Source organism: Antechinus flavipes, chromosome 4 (genome assembly GCF_016432865.1).
Source record: "Antechinus flavipes isolate AdamAnt ecotype Samford, QLD, Australia chromosome 4, AdamAnt_v2, whole genome shotgun sequence".
In the NCBI taxonomy this organism is placed as follows: domain Eukaryota; kingdom Metazoa; phylum Chordata; class Mammalia; order Dasyuromorphia; family Dasyuridae; genus Antechinus; species Antechinus flavipes.
The window spans coordinates 428,465,387-428,478,694 of record NC_067401.1 but is presented as its reverse complement, the minus strand read 5'-3'; the positions used below and the strand labels follow the sequence as shown (position 1 = coordinate 428,478,694).

Genomic DNA, 13,308 nt, shown 5'->3' with positions numbered 1-13,308 from the left:
CCAGGCACCGAGAATGCAAAGAATGAAGCATACCCTGCTCACAATGAGCTCAGGAGTTCATGTGATCTAAACAAAATGTCCAGGACTCAAGGGATGGTTGTTCTCTGACCACAGCTGAAGCATTGTGTCCATTTCTGAGAGCTCTGTTATCTATCCTATGTTCTGTGCAGCCTTTCACTATCAGGAGGAGGCTCTCGATAAGCTCAGCAGGGTGTTGTGAAGGTCACCCCAGAAGGTGAAAGGAAAAGCTTGTGATTTTTTGCCCATGAGAAACAATGGGGAAAAGGAAGGCTTTTTAACCTACAGAAGAGAAGATTGAAGGGGGATGTGAAAGATGTGTACAAGATCAATTTGAACCAGAAATGAGACCTGTTCCACTTGGCCTTCAAGTTGCAAAATAAGTGGAAGTTTTAGAAAGCCATATTTAGGTTTGGAATGAGGTTCTTTTTGGAGATAATGGCTTTCCCCTCAGTAAAACAACACTGAGATTACAACTTGTCAGAGTATAGAAGGGATCCTTGTTGAGATGTGGGTTGGACTAAACAGCCAAGTCATGTAACAAGAGCAAGAGACGATAGGTGGACAGCCCAAGAACTAGACTAGTACCCAGTGAACTGTTGAAAGATAAGGACAGGAATTGCACAGCATAGGGAAGCATGAGTGGGTCACAGTCTATATCACTTGAAGAATGCACATGTCATTCCTAGTAAAAATCCATGAAAAATTGTTGTTATTGTTAGCCTCTTGCTCCTAGAAGAAGTTAAAAGAATTGTCTATCTTCAAGAATGAATTTTAATCACCTTTTATCTTCCAAACCTCAATTTAAGTTGAGCCTGATCAATATTTGAATAAAATTCTTCTGAGTAAGAAACAAATCTGAGCTACTATGTGCTATTCATTTCCACTGAAACTCCATGTGGACCAAGATTTGCAAATTTGTGTTTAATATATATTATATATCTACTGTACTCTTGTCATTGTGCTTGTTTACCTTGAGCATGTTTGCAAAATCAGAGGTAGCTAAGTGCTTCGATGAATAGAGCACTGAGCCCAGAGTCAGGAAAACCTGAGTTCAAATCCATCCTCATACACTTAATATCTGTGTGAGCCAAGGCAAATCACTTAACCCTGTTTGCCTTAATTTACCTGAGAAGGAAATGGCTGAGTATTCCATTATCTTTATCAAGAAAACCCTATGCACAGTATGGTCATGAAGAGTTGGACATGACTGAATAGCAAACAGCAAACAATTTGGAGAAGGAGGAGTGTAGACTTCAGGCAGGAGGTGGTGTTTGAGCTGAGGGAGGTGTTTGATGGGAACGAGGGAGCTCAAGAGAAAGAGGTGAGGAAGACATGGGGCTGTGATGGCAAAGGAGTAGCAGGAAGGCCAGTTTGACTAGACTGGCATGTGATAATGCTGTAAAGAAAGCAGTGCCTCATTGTTATGTGTTTTAATATTTTAATGCCAAACAAAGGAATTGTACTTGACCCAAAGGAATTAACTATTCCCTGGAGTTTATTGTGCAAGAGAATGATGTGCTTAAAGGGTGTGCTTTAGGGAAAGATCCTTTTAGCTCTTTGGAGGCTATGTGGAGAATCCACAGAGACTGGAATACGGCTATGACAATAGCCGGCAGGGAGGAGGGCAGAATAGAGTGTGAAGAAAGAACTTTAACCCATGGTAGTAAGCAAATAAATTTGGAAATTTAATAGAACTGAATTGTGAACCATAACCAAGGGTGGAAAACACCTATGTAAGCTAGAGATTTTAGGTGATATAAATTTATTTATATTTTACAATATTTCTTTAACTGGGAGTACCATGATGGGTGCAGCTAGGGTAGCACAGCAGATAGAGCCCTGGGCTGAGAACCAGGAAAACTCACCTTCCTGAGTTCAAGTCTGACCTCAGATACCTCCTAGCTGTATGACCCTGGGAAAGTCACTTAACTCTGTTTGCCTCAGTTCCTCATTTGTAAAAATGAACTGGAGAAGGAAATAGCAAACCACTGCAGTATCTTTGCCAATAAAACCCCAAATGGGGTCGTGGAGAATCGGACATAACTAAAAAAACTGAACAACTATACAGGATATCTCTCCTTGCCTGTCATATTCCACCTTCTATTCTCCTTGTCACATACCGGCTTTATCCCTGTATCTCTTACAAGCAAAGTTTTTAGCTCTGGTAATGCTTAGCATACAGTGGGATTTAGGATGTGGATAGGTACTAGGGAATTTTAGGGAGAGGAAACTCCTTCTCTCAGTGCAATTTAGGAACACCTTTGCAACTCAATGCAAGCACCAAGAAGTTAAATGACCTGGCCAGGATTACCCAGGATGGCCGAGGAGAACTTAAACCACGTCTTCTTGGCTCTCTTTCTACACTGCCTCTTTCATCACATAGTGGAAACATTATAAATCTTTGTAGCATTTCCCATCACAGATGGTTAGGAAGTATTGATTCTGAATCTCTTATTCTCTGCATAATTAACATGCCTTTTAAAATGCAGTATTAATTGACTTTGGTAAATAATTTTGTTTTCTATTACTTTAAAATTTTAATGTTAACTTATAATTTAATATTGAGTTTTAATCCTTAAAAGGTTGACTTTTTCCCTTTCTTAGCTATATTTACTAAGTTGAAAGATACAACTAAGAATTAGTAAATAATAGGTGCTGTGGCCCTATATTCCAAAAGGCAGTGTTTGGGCCACATATACAATACACATTTTGTTCAGTTATATATATGTTAATTCAAATTTTATTTCAAAATCCTTTTAAAATCTTAGCTTAGAGTCTGAAGCTTTCTTTGAGCTATATGTACAACAAACCCAGGCTTTTAAGCTATTTTGGCATCAAATCCTTTCCAAACTGTTTTCCTTGATTGTGTAACTTTGATTTTTCTAACAAAAATATTTCACTGACTATTTTGTGCTAAACATAAGAACTCCTTTTGGTTATCTATTCTAACATTCATCTCTTTTGATTCCTTTCCTTTTAGTTTCATGTGTCACATGTTAAAAGATGCAGATATAGACATAGATACATACACAGTTATGCAAAAACAGTTATGCACAGAGATATACATATATGCAAGTATGTACATGATACATTTCTTCACCTTTGACCCCTTTGTCTATGTTCCTTCTAAATGGAAGTAATCTGGGGAGTTTTCTCTTTTAAGAAGATTAAAGCAAGCACTGTCCCACCAGCTTTCCATGTTTCTACTTGCATGTAGTTTTAAATATATATATTTAAATGTAGTACTTCTTTTAACATTACCTTATTGAAAAAAAAAAAAAAAAAACTTGAGACAGTAACTTGGTATATAGAAAAAAAAGGAGGACATTAGAACCTTTTCATGAAATAGCCTGAATCAAATATATGTAGAATATAATATTTTGTTATATTTTTATGTAGAATATATCTTTTTAAACAACATAAAAACAGTTTTAAACAGACTTTTGAAATAATCTTTGACAGGTTTAGAGAAACTCCTCTCTTACTGGATTAAATTATGACAAAAGGCAAATACTGTTGAATCTCCTGAGCTCAGTTCCTTTGCCTGCTTTCTCACTTCATAAACCAGTAAAATATGGAACTCTGGTCTAGGATCAGAGAATCATTAAAGGTAGAAGTACAGAAGCATGGCAGATTCTAGAGTTTATTTCCTTTCATGTTGTGTGAGAATAAGAGAAAATTGTATGAAAAGCAAAGAGAAGGGGGCACAGGGCTGAAAAACATGGAAATCAGTAGTGTGTAAGGGGCTGCTTTGGAGCTGGGGGAGCTGGAAAGTTTAAATGAAACAGAAATTATATTGGCTCACACTCAAGGCTGCTCAGAGTTGGTTCTGATAAATTGTGTGCTATGTAGACATAGCATGATCTCTTTCCTTCGAGAGGAGGGAAGATACAAGAGAAGGCTTATTATGCATGGTTAGCCCCCCCCCCCTTTTTTTATAGACACAAAGCCAAAATCCACAAAGATAAAATGATTTGCCCAAAGTTAACTTTTCTATTGATTCTCTTCATGAAGCTTGCTTAACTGTGCATCATTACACAAGAAGTCGGGGCGGGGGGCAGAGTCGTCCCCCCTTTTGTACTAAGGGAGTCCTAGCTCTAGAGCTGGAATGACCTGAGCCAACTGGGGGACCCTAGCTCCTCATTCAAGAAAGTAGAAGACTAAGGTCCAAGAACTGGCCATTTGGTTGAGGTCCCATGGGTGATGAATGGCAAAGGCAGGGCCCAATCCTTGACTCTTCTGTACCCCCCAGGGTCTCCTATGGGATGCCTTCGGTTCTCTAACATACACAAATAGAAGAAACTGTGTGGGGTGTGCGTCACTTCATGTAAACTGCACATGAATTTTGCCTGCATCTAAGTTGTGTTTTTATTAAACTATCTTTTATAAGCCAGTGTGTCGCATGTTATTTCCCTGACTTTTTCAACCAAACACCCCAAATTTCCCAAGTGACCTCTTTAACTAAAAAATTTGATTTTGGTAACTCAACTAGTCTGGTGTAGTCTCCCTTGTGTCTGCTTTTTTTATGCTTATGTTTGGGGGTGAGTGATTATGGCACCACGAAATACACATTTTGTAATCTTATTTTATTCCCGCATCATACAATGAGCTTCATTCACTGTTTTCTTTATGTATGTAGACGATCTGCTGTTGCCCGAATTCAGGAGCTCTTCAGACGAAGGAAAGAAAGGAAAGAGATGGAGGAGCTGGACACTCTGAACATTCGGAGGCCCCTTGTAAAGATGGTTTATAAGGGTCATCGCAACTCCAGGACAATGGTACCGAGTGCTCATTGAATGCTTTGGATTAAAATAGTTTGTTACTCTTTGCATGTTTAGACTGTGAAGATTATCCTGGCTGGAATTCAGGAGGGGGGAAGCAACAGAATCTGGGAGAAAGGAACTTTGCCCCAAACCTGGATCTGCCGTGGCTCCACCTGTGAAGCCCTGGGCACATCACTCGCTTCATTTCTATGGGTTTCAGTTTCCTCATATTTAAAAATGATGAGGTTGGACCAGATGGCCTCTAGGTTCCCTTCTCTCTACCTCTGCCTCGCTATGCTCCTCTGTATGCATTCTGTCAGTATGAAATATTTCAAAAAGTAATCATTCCATTTTAATGTTCACAACACACTTTATACACAGCAGCCCTAGAATATAGGTAATGAAATATCAGGATCCTTATTTAACCAAAAAGGAAACAAAAACTCGAGAGCACCAGCCAAAATCTAAACCCAACCTCTCGACTTTTAAGTCTTTTCTTTTTCCAGCACACCCACCAAGCTGATACTCAAAAAAATTCTTTTTGCTCTAAAGAAATGTTTATATGTTTCTAAATTTTATAGCCTTTATAAGTTGTAAAAATTCTTTGAATTGTGGACTAGAATGCAGAAATTTGCTCATAGTTGTTCTCTTTGAGCTGATTAAAAAAATGTCTCAGTAATTTTTCCAATATTTTCAATTGCTTCTATCTTTTTGCTTTATATTACAAGATTTGGGGTTTTGGTTTTTAAAAATTTCACTTCCTTTCTATAGCGATTGTTGTTGTTTGGTCATTCAGTTGTTTCTTACTTTTCATGACCCCATGGACTTGACAAAGATACGGGACTAGTTTGCCATTTTTTTAAAAAGTAGGTTAAGACAAACAAGATTAAGTGACTTGCCCAGGCTCATAGAGCTAGTAAGTGACTGAGGGTGAATTTGAACTCTGATTTTCTGATTCTAGGCCCAGCCCTCAATCCATTGAGTCATCTAAATATTCAGCTTCTAATAAGATATTTGGTGCTTTTCGTCTACTCTTGTACCATAAAACAAAAATATAATAGAAGCCAGTTCATGCTTCTATATTTGAATAATTCAAAAAATGATATGATTTAGATAAAGCTGAGGAACTGTTGTTCTAACCCCTCTTAGAATTAATAATTTGTCAGTTTTTTTCCCCTACACTGGCATCATCTCAGCTAAAATGAGTCAACTGGAAATATAGCAAAAGTATATAAACTGTCCCTGTACTGTTGAAAGCTCAGAAACCCATGCCCCTCTTTCCCTGATTTTCATCAGACTGCCTGCTGGTGATAATTTCCTTGTTTGAATATAAGTGCCAGGAGAAAATCTCGAACAATTTTTTATTTTACTATTTTTTCTAAATCTAAATTTTTATTTTGGGTATTAGTTTGCATGTTGGTCTCCTTATTCTTGTTCCTACCATCATATAATTGACATATTTTTAAACTTATAGATAAAAGAAGCCAACTTCTGGGGTACTAATTTTGTAATGAGTGGTTCCGATTGTGGTCACATCTTCATTTGGGATCGCCATACTGCTGAGCATTTGATGCTTTTGGAAGCTGATAATCATGTCGTGAACTGCCTACAGCCACATCCATTTGACCCAAGTAAGATAGTTCTCTGCTAGAAGGAGTAATTAGTGAACTTGACATCTTTCGTAAGATACATATTCAAACTTTCATTAAGTGAAGATAATAGCAATAATAATAACATATAATATGTTAATAACATTAATAATAACTCTCTAGATTAGAGGTGATTCCAATTTATTTTATACAATAAATATCCATAGCAAAAAATACAGAGAAATTGGCAGGATTTATTTTTGTGAAGTTGATTCCTAGTTTTACTGGCTCCAACAGGTTTCAAAGGATTAAGTTTTTAAATATCCAAATTGAGCCTCTAAAACTTGTTTCACATATCTTGAGTCTGAATGAAAAAACAGTTAACCATCTTTTACCTTTTGTGTACTTGATAATTTTTTTTAACTAGGTGATTTAAGCATGACTTTCAAATTATGTCCTCAAGAGTTTCAAAGCTGTAAACATTAAAAGATAATTGTATCAGTAAAATGTATTAACATAATTTTCAAATATCTAATTAAAGTCCACAGGATACATTTCCAAGTTTAACAGTAGCATATAAATTTCTTTCTAGTTCTAGCTTCATCTGGCATAGATTATGACATCAAGATCTGGTCACCACTTGAAGAGTCCAAGATTTTCAACCGAAAACTTGCTGATGAAGTAAGATCATCACTTTTTCTTTGCTCTTGAATAGGCTGAGTGATATATTTATTAGCTAGTAAAACAAAGCAAGTTATTCATATTAATAGAAGTAGGTATTTTTGAGATGAAAAAAGAATTTGGATAAAATCATAATAAAAACCAACAAAATTAAAAGACCTCCTTACTAAATGTAATGTTGATACATATACACACACATACATACATACATACATACATACATGCATGCATACATGCATGCATATACACACATTTTAGGCATTTACTAAAATAATCATTAAAAAAATCATCTTTTAAGCATGAGGCCTTTGGAAATAAGCTGTTATATTTAACTTTTATAACTATTTGTGTTTAATTTTTCTAGTGTGTTTTTATTCTAAGTTTTTGTTTTAAAATAGAGGAATCATATTGAAGGGATGATTCTTCTCTATCATGAAATAATTTCTTCTTTATGAAGTTTTCCTGTACTAAACTCTAGAAGAGTTAGATAGTCTGAGGTGCTTCACAAATTCACTTCACAAAATTACCTCTCTCCTTCCTCCTCTGACAGTCTTTTTCTCTTTTTTGTTTTTTTCTGCCCTCTTCCATTTTCCTCTTCTTTGTTTTCATTTTCTCCATTTTTTATCATGAATTAGGTTTTGCTTAAAGCCACCTATTGCCACATTTCTTAGTCCCATTTGTGCTACTCAGACATAAGAGTTCCTGAGCTCTTTATAGAGGCTTGTTGAACAAAAGTATATACTCTGCTCAGATTAGCAAAAGGATGAAAGGATCGCTAGAGATCTGTTCCTCTTTAACCAGAATACACATCACAGGACATTTCACAGTTGCAAAGATGGGAGAAAACATGCACAAAGACAGTTGTAGGAAATAGCTGCTATAATTCAACACTATGGTGTGCATAAAATGTCATTTGGGACCCAGAGAGCACTTAGAACACATCATGTTGTCATCTCTGGAGAATAAACTATAAAAAATGAGAGTTTAAATTTTGTCTTCAGATGGATGGGAGCAACCCCAGGACTTTTGCTCTTGGCTTTCTCTAGTCCTTAAGAGAGTAAAATTTGTATCTGATCTTATACTCCTACAAAGCACTTTGGCATAAAGTCATTTTAATGTCATGTAGGAGTTGCAGGCATTTTCTCAGTAAGCAATGAGCTTCATTATAAAGTATAATGGGTATAATTGCAGATTTATTTTTCCAATTTCCTTAATGATTTTTAAAGTTCTGTTGATATGTTTTGGATGTCATCCTGATCTCATTTGCCTTGCAGGTTATAACTCGGAATGAATTGATGCTGGAGGAGACTAGAAATACTATTACTGTGCCAGCTTCTTTCATGTTACGAATGCTGGCCTCCTTGAATCATATCCGAGCTGGTAAGAGTCATAAAACGGTTCTCTCTTTTTCTGCTGTTACTTTAATAAAATGATGTTGTTTTTTTGAGGGGGGAAGGTGGAGGGGTGGTTAGTGAGGCATTCAGGGTTAAGTGACTTGACAAGGATTGCTTGTCAGCTAGTAAGTATCAAGGGTCTGAGGCTGGATTTGAAATCAGGTCCAATGTTCTATCCACCATACCACCTAGCTGCCCCTGAAATGTTTTATTAACAACATACTTACTGTCCAAGACATAAACAAGATTACATCCATTTTCAATATGTATATGGAGTTTCATAATGTCACAGAATAAAAGACTTAACATTTAAGTCTTCTTCAAGTCCATGCCATCATATGTCCCTATAAAAACTACTCATGAACAAAATTTCATTGATATTTACTAAAAATTATAAAAATATATATTTGAAAGCTTTTATCAACTACCATTTCAAATGAACCTAACCATTCAAATTTAAGGTATATTGTGATAACTTTCAATAATGTGCCACATTTGGTCACTTGAAAAGTTATTTTTGAATACATAGGAAAATACAGCATACGAAGCCATAGAAGAGAACCAGAGACTGCCTTTATTTAGCCAACTTGTAAAAATTCAAGGTGATTAAATTGTGACATTTGATACCCTCACACAGCTAAAAATATATGTTACAATCATTGTTAAATCACTAATTGAATATTTATTATTTAGGAAAAATAAAAAGGAAAAGAGCTTTCTTATTGGTTATGAACCAAAATCAATTTAAGATTTTTGTGATCATTTTTTTTATACTGAATGACCTGATAGGCAAGGAGGTAATACAGTAGAAAGGGCATTGAATGTGGAGGAATACTTCTTGGTTTTGAATCCAAGTTCTTCTGCTACTAATTACTTGTGTGACCCAAAGATAAGTCACTTTATCTTATAGACTTCATTTGTAAAATGAGCATATGGACTAGATGATCTTTAAGTCTTTTACAAGCTCCAAATCAAATAGTCCTGTAAAATGGACTGTTTATTCATGGGTGTTGTCATGATTTTGGATAAGCTTGATTGGTTGTAGCTTCACTATTATTTGAAATCACTGGTTCATGATTCTGGGTTAAATTTGTTGCAGAGTTGGACGAAGTAGCTTCACAAGGTGTGATATCCTTTCCCCCAGCATCCATCTCCCCTCACTTTCTCTTGTTTTGAATGAATATTGTAGTGTCTTATTCATAAAATTGATGTTACCAAAGAATTTTGAGATCACAGAAGAAACAAGCAGAATATTTTAGGGTCTAAAGTTGGACTCCAGAACAAAGAACTATTTTCTTAGTGGTCATTTGGACCATCAATAAGCATTTTTGAACATTTATGATTAATTTTTGTTAACTTTTTTTTCTTTCTTCCTTCCTCTACCCACTGAAAAACGAAATACAAAACCCTCTCCCCCACTACTTGCCCATCTCACGTAGCATTGGTCACTTCCAAAAATTCTTTTTAAAAGAATTTTAAAATTTTTAAATTTCTTCCTGTGAATCCATCATCTCCTGTCATGAAAGAGGCTGTTTTCTTCTTGAGCCTTAGTCCTTTGAAATCATGGTCACTTAATTGACCTGAATTTTTGAAAAAGATTCATTTTTTATAATATTGCTACCATAGTATGTCATTCCAGCTGTCCATTTGCCTCTGCATTAGTTCATACAGTCCTTTCCATCTGTCTTTGAAATAGTCTTTCCTATTCCAATATCATATATCACAATTTGTTCAGCCATTCTCCAACTTTGTATCCCTTAATTTTTCACTCTTTTGGATTCATCAAAAAAAAAAACCCTCATAAATATATATATATACATATATACATACATATATACATATATATATATATATATATATATATATATATATATATATATATATATATATATATATATATATATATATGATCTTCTCTTCTTTCTTTGATTCTTAGGAATATAGACTAGTAGGGGTATAACTACAGTCAAAGAGGATGCATGCTTTCTTCATGGTGCCTCAATTCATAATTCTTCTTATTTGAGAACTGGAGAGAGAGGGATTGGTTGACATGGGAAAATGGAAGAACAGAAAAAATTATATTCATAAAAGATTGAGAGGAATTTGGGGGTTAAGGGGTGGCAGGTAAATGGCTAAAACTGACAATTCAGGAGTCCTACTTTCCTTGGTTTAGGACTAGTAACAATAATTTTTCATGTGTTTTGTACATTTATCCCTAATCCTAGCATTATTAGGATCATCCCTCATTCATCTATCAGGACATAGGTTCAAAAAGGAAACGTGACTTGCCTGAAATTCCAAATCATAGATTTAGAATTTAGAATATTGCCTTATTAGCCACATAACTGTCAAAATTTTCCTAAAGCACTAATCTAATTCTAATCCTCCTGCTCAAAAATTGCCAGTGATTCCCTGTTGCCTATAGATAGAATAAGTAGAATATTCCTAAGTTGTCATAACAGTCTAGCTATCAGCTATTTTCCAAACCGACTTCATGCTATTCACCTTGATAAATTCTATATTCTAATCACACTGAACTAAAGGCTGTTATCTGAACTCAACTAAATGGCTCTCGCCTCCATGAGTTGGTACCACTTTTTAGAATTCCTCGCTTCTTTTGAAGCTCAGTTCATCATAGATGATTCTTTTTCTGATCCCCTGGTTGCTAATGCCTCCTTCCCAAAATTGCTTTGCATATAGCCTGTAGATCTTTATTTGTACAGGTGTTGTCTCTTCTTACAGAACATAAGCTCCTTGAGGATAGAATTTCATTTTTGTTTTTGTATCCCCCAGCACTAAACACAATTCCTGGTACGTAGTTGGTAATAAAAGCTTGTTGATTGATTGAATCTCTTCCTCAAATAACTTATTTCACAAGAACACTAGTATATCATTTGTTCTTTGTCCTTTAGGTTCTGATTTTTTTTATAAGTAACTTCTGTAAAATTTATGTAGCCAAAAGCTTCTGATACTTTCAAAAGATTGCTATTTAGTAAATTCAAAGCTTTTCAATCTGTGTCCATATAGTAACACTCGGTGCTTATTTAATGAAATAACATCTTTTCTATTTTACTGGAAAATAAGGAAATCCGTCACTAGAGACAACTTCCAATTTCCCATCCATTACTTGGGCATTCTTAGCTCATGGAACTCATAGATTTTGCATTATGTCAGTGACATTCCAAGCTGATAGCATTGCTACTTCCCTTTTCCTTCTCTTTTCAAGATGTAGCTTCTGCATTTTAGAGCATGCAATAACCAGTTAGACTTTTACAAATATATATGTGTGTGTGTGTGTATGTATGTATATTTTAAATCATGCTATTTCAAGTTGTTGACAATTGTAATGATAGATGTACATGTCCATTACTAATTTCATATTCATGTTTGCAGACCGTTTAGAAGGTGACCGATCAGAAGGCTCCGGTCAAGAAAATGAAAATGAAGATGAAGAATAATCAGCTTTACTCAGCAAGCACTTAGATGTTCTGAAATTTGTATACAACATTTATTCTATTTTTCCTTACAGAGCTTTAGCACAATATTAAGGTTTTTTTTTTTTATATATATAACATAACATTTATTTGGAACGATTGTGTGCATGAATTTGGGAGAGTGTGCAAGAAAAATTAGCAAAATGTTTTAAAAACCTTTTGCCACATATGAGGGGTGCTAGAAGACACAGAGTGCAATATTTTCCCTAACCTGCAGACGAGGGAGCTTGGATCAATGTTCAAAAATAATTTTCATTATAGTGAAAATATTGGTTCAAATAAATTTCTATACCTGCTATTTGCATGTTTGTTGCTTTCTAATTAAAGGAATTGGTTGTTTAAAAATGTTCTGAATTTGACTTTTTATATTATGATTGATATTTTCCTACATTGTGTTTATCCATTTTCCCCATGATGATGACACAGATGGGGAAAAAATAAATCTGTGGCTAAGATCTATTCTTCTTAAATGTTAGTAAAGTTAAAACTAACCTTTTGAATGTCTGCTCCACAGGCATTCTGTACCAGTTTGGCTAGTTGCTCTTAAGTGATTATTGGTAGGAAAGAACCATCATAATTTAAACATATTTCAGGCATGAATAACTGAGAGAAATGGGACTAGCACCCTTGAAATTTTCATTATTTAGACAAAAGCATAAATTCTAGTGATGATATAACATTCAGCTGCAAATAGCTAGCACTTTAACATAAATATTTATCTAATCCTTATTTTTTTTTCTCCCTTCCCTCCACTCCTCCCTAAAGATTGCTCTAGTTTATTTTCACTTGATTGATTCAATTTATATTCCCTTGCTAGTTGTTATTACTGTTGTTAAATTCCTCATGTGTTCTTCTTTGCTCATTTTTAAACACTATTCCTCAAGTGAATGGTAAGGTCTCTGGAGATAAACTATCCCATCTCTACTTTGTGCCAAACAATGAGCTAAGACACTTTCTCTACTCCAGAAGCTCACTGTTTAAGGAGAGAATCAGCATGAAAATATATGACTGTATACAAACAAAATACTGTATAAATTGGAGATTATCCATAGAAGAGGGCCCTAGCATTTAGGGGGAAGAGAGAGAGACTTTTTGAAAGAGATGCAGTGGAAATGAGAGAGCATCCAGGCCAGATGGGGATGGGAAATTGCTAGGGAAAATATATGGAGCTGAGTGACAGAGTAGCAAGTTGGCCAGTGTGACTGGGTCACAGAGTATGTGGAGGGGCATATGAACATTGGAAAGACGGATCAGCTTATGAAGGATTTTTAAATCTATATAGGGGATTTTATATTTGATCCTGGGGATAATAGGAAGCTACTGGAAGTTACTGATGGAGGATGACATAGTACAGAGTTGACAGGAC

The 13,308-nt window shown here is 35.3% G+C and overlaps 1 protein-coding gene across 8 annotated transcripts in view; it reads left to right on the top strand.

Annotated features, from left to right (window-relative positions):
- The window catches only part of DCAF6 (DDB1 and CUL4 associated factor 6), a 160,456-nt gene extending 148,169 nt beyond the window's left edge, over positions 1–12,287 (top strand). For all 8 annotated transcript variants that reach the window (XM_051999015.1, XM_051999013.1, XM_051999016.1 and 5 more), the window contains 5 exons: positions 4,661–4,799; positions 6,259–6,415; positions 6,966–7,054; positions 8,329–8,434; positions 11,842–12,287. In XM_051999015.1, coding sequence (XP_051854975.1) covers positions 4,661–4,799; positions 6,259–6,415; positions 6,966–7,054; positions 8,329–8,434; positions 11,842–11,906 — 556 coding nt within the window. In that variant the 3' untranslated portion in view covers positions 11,907–12,287. The remainder of the gene's footprint in view (positions 1–4,660; positions 4,800–6,258; positions 6,416–6,965; positions 7,055–8,328; positions 8,435–11,841) is intronic.
- The last annotated feature ends 1,021 nt before the right edge of the window (positions 12,288–13,308 follow it).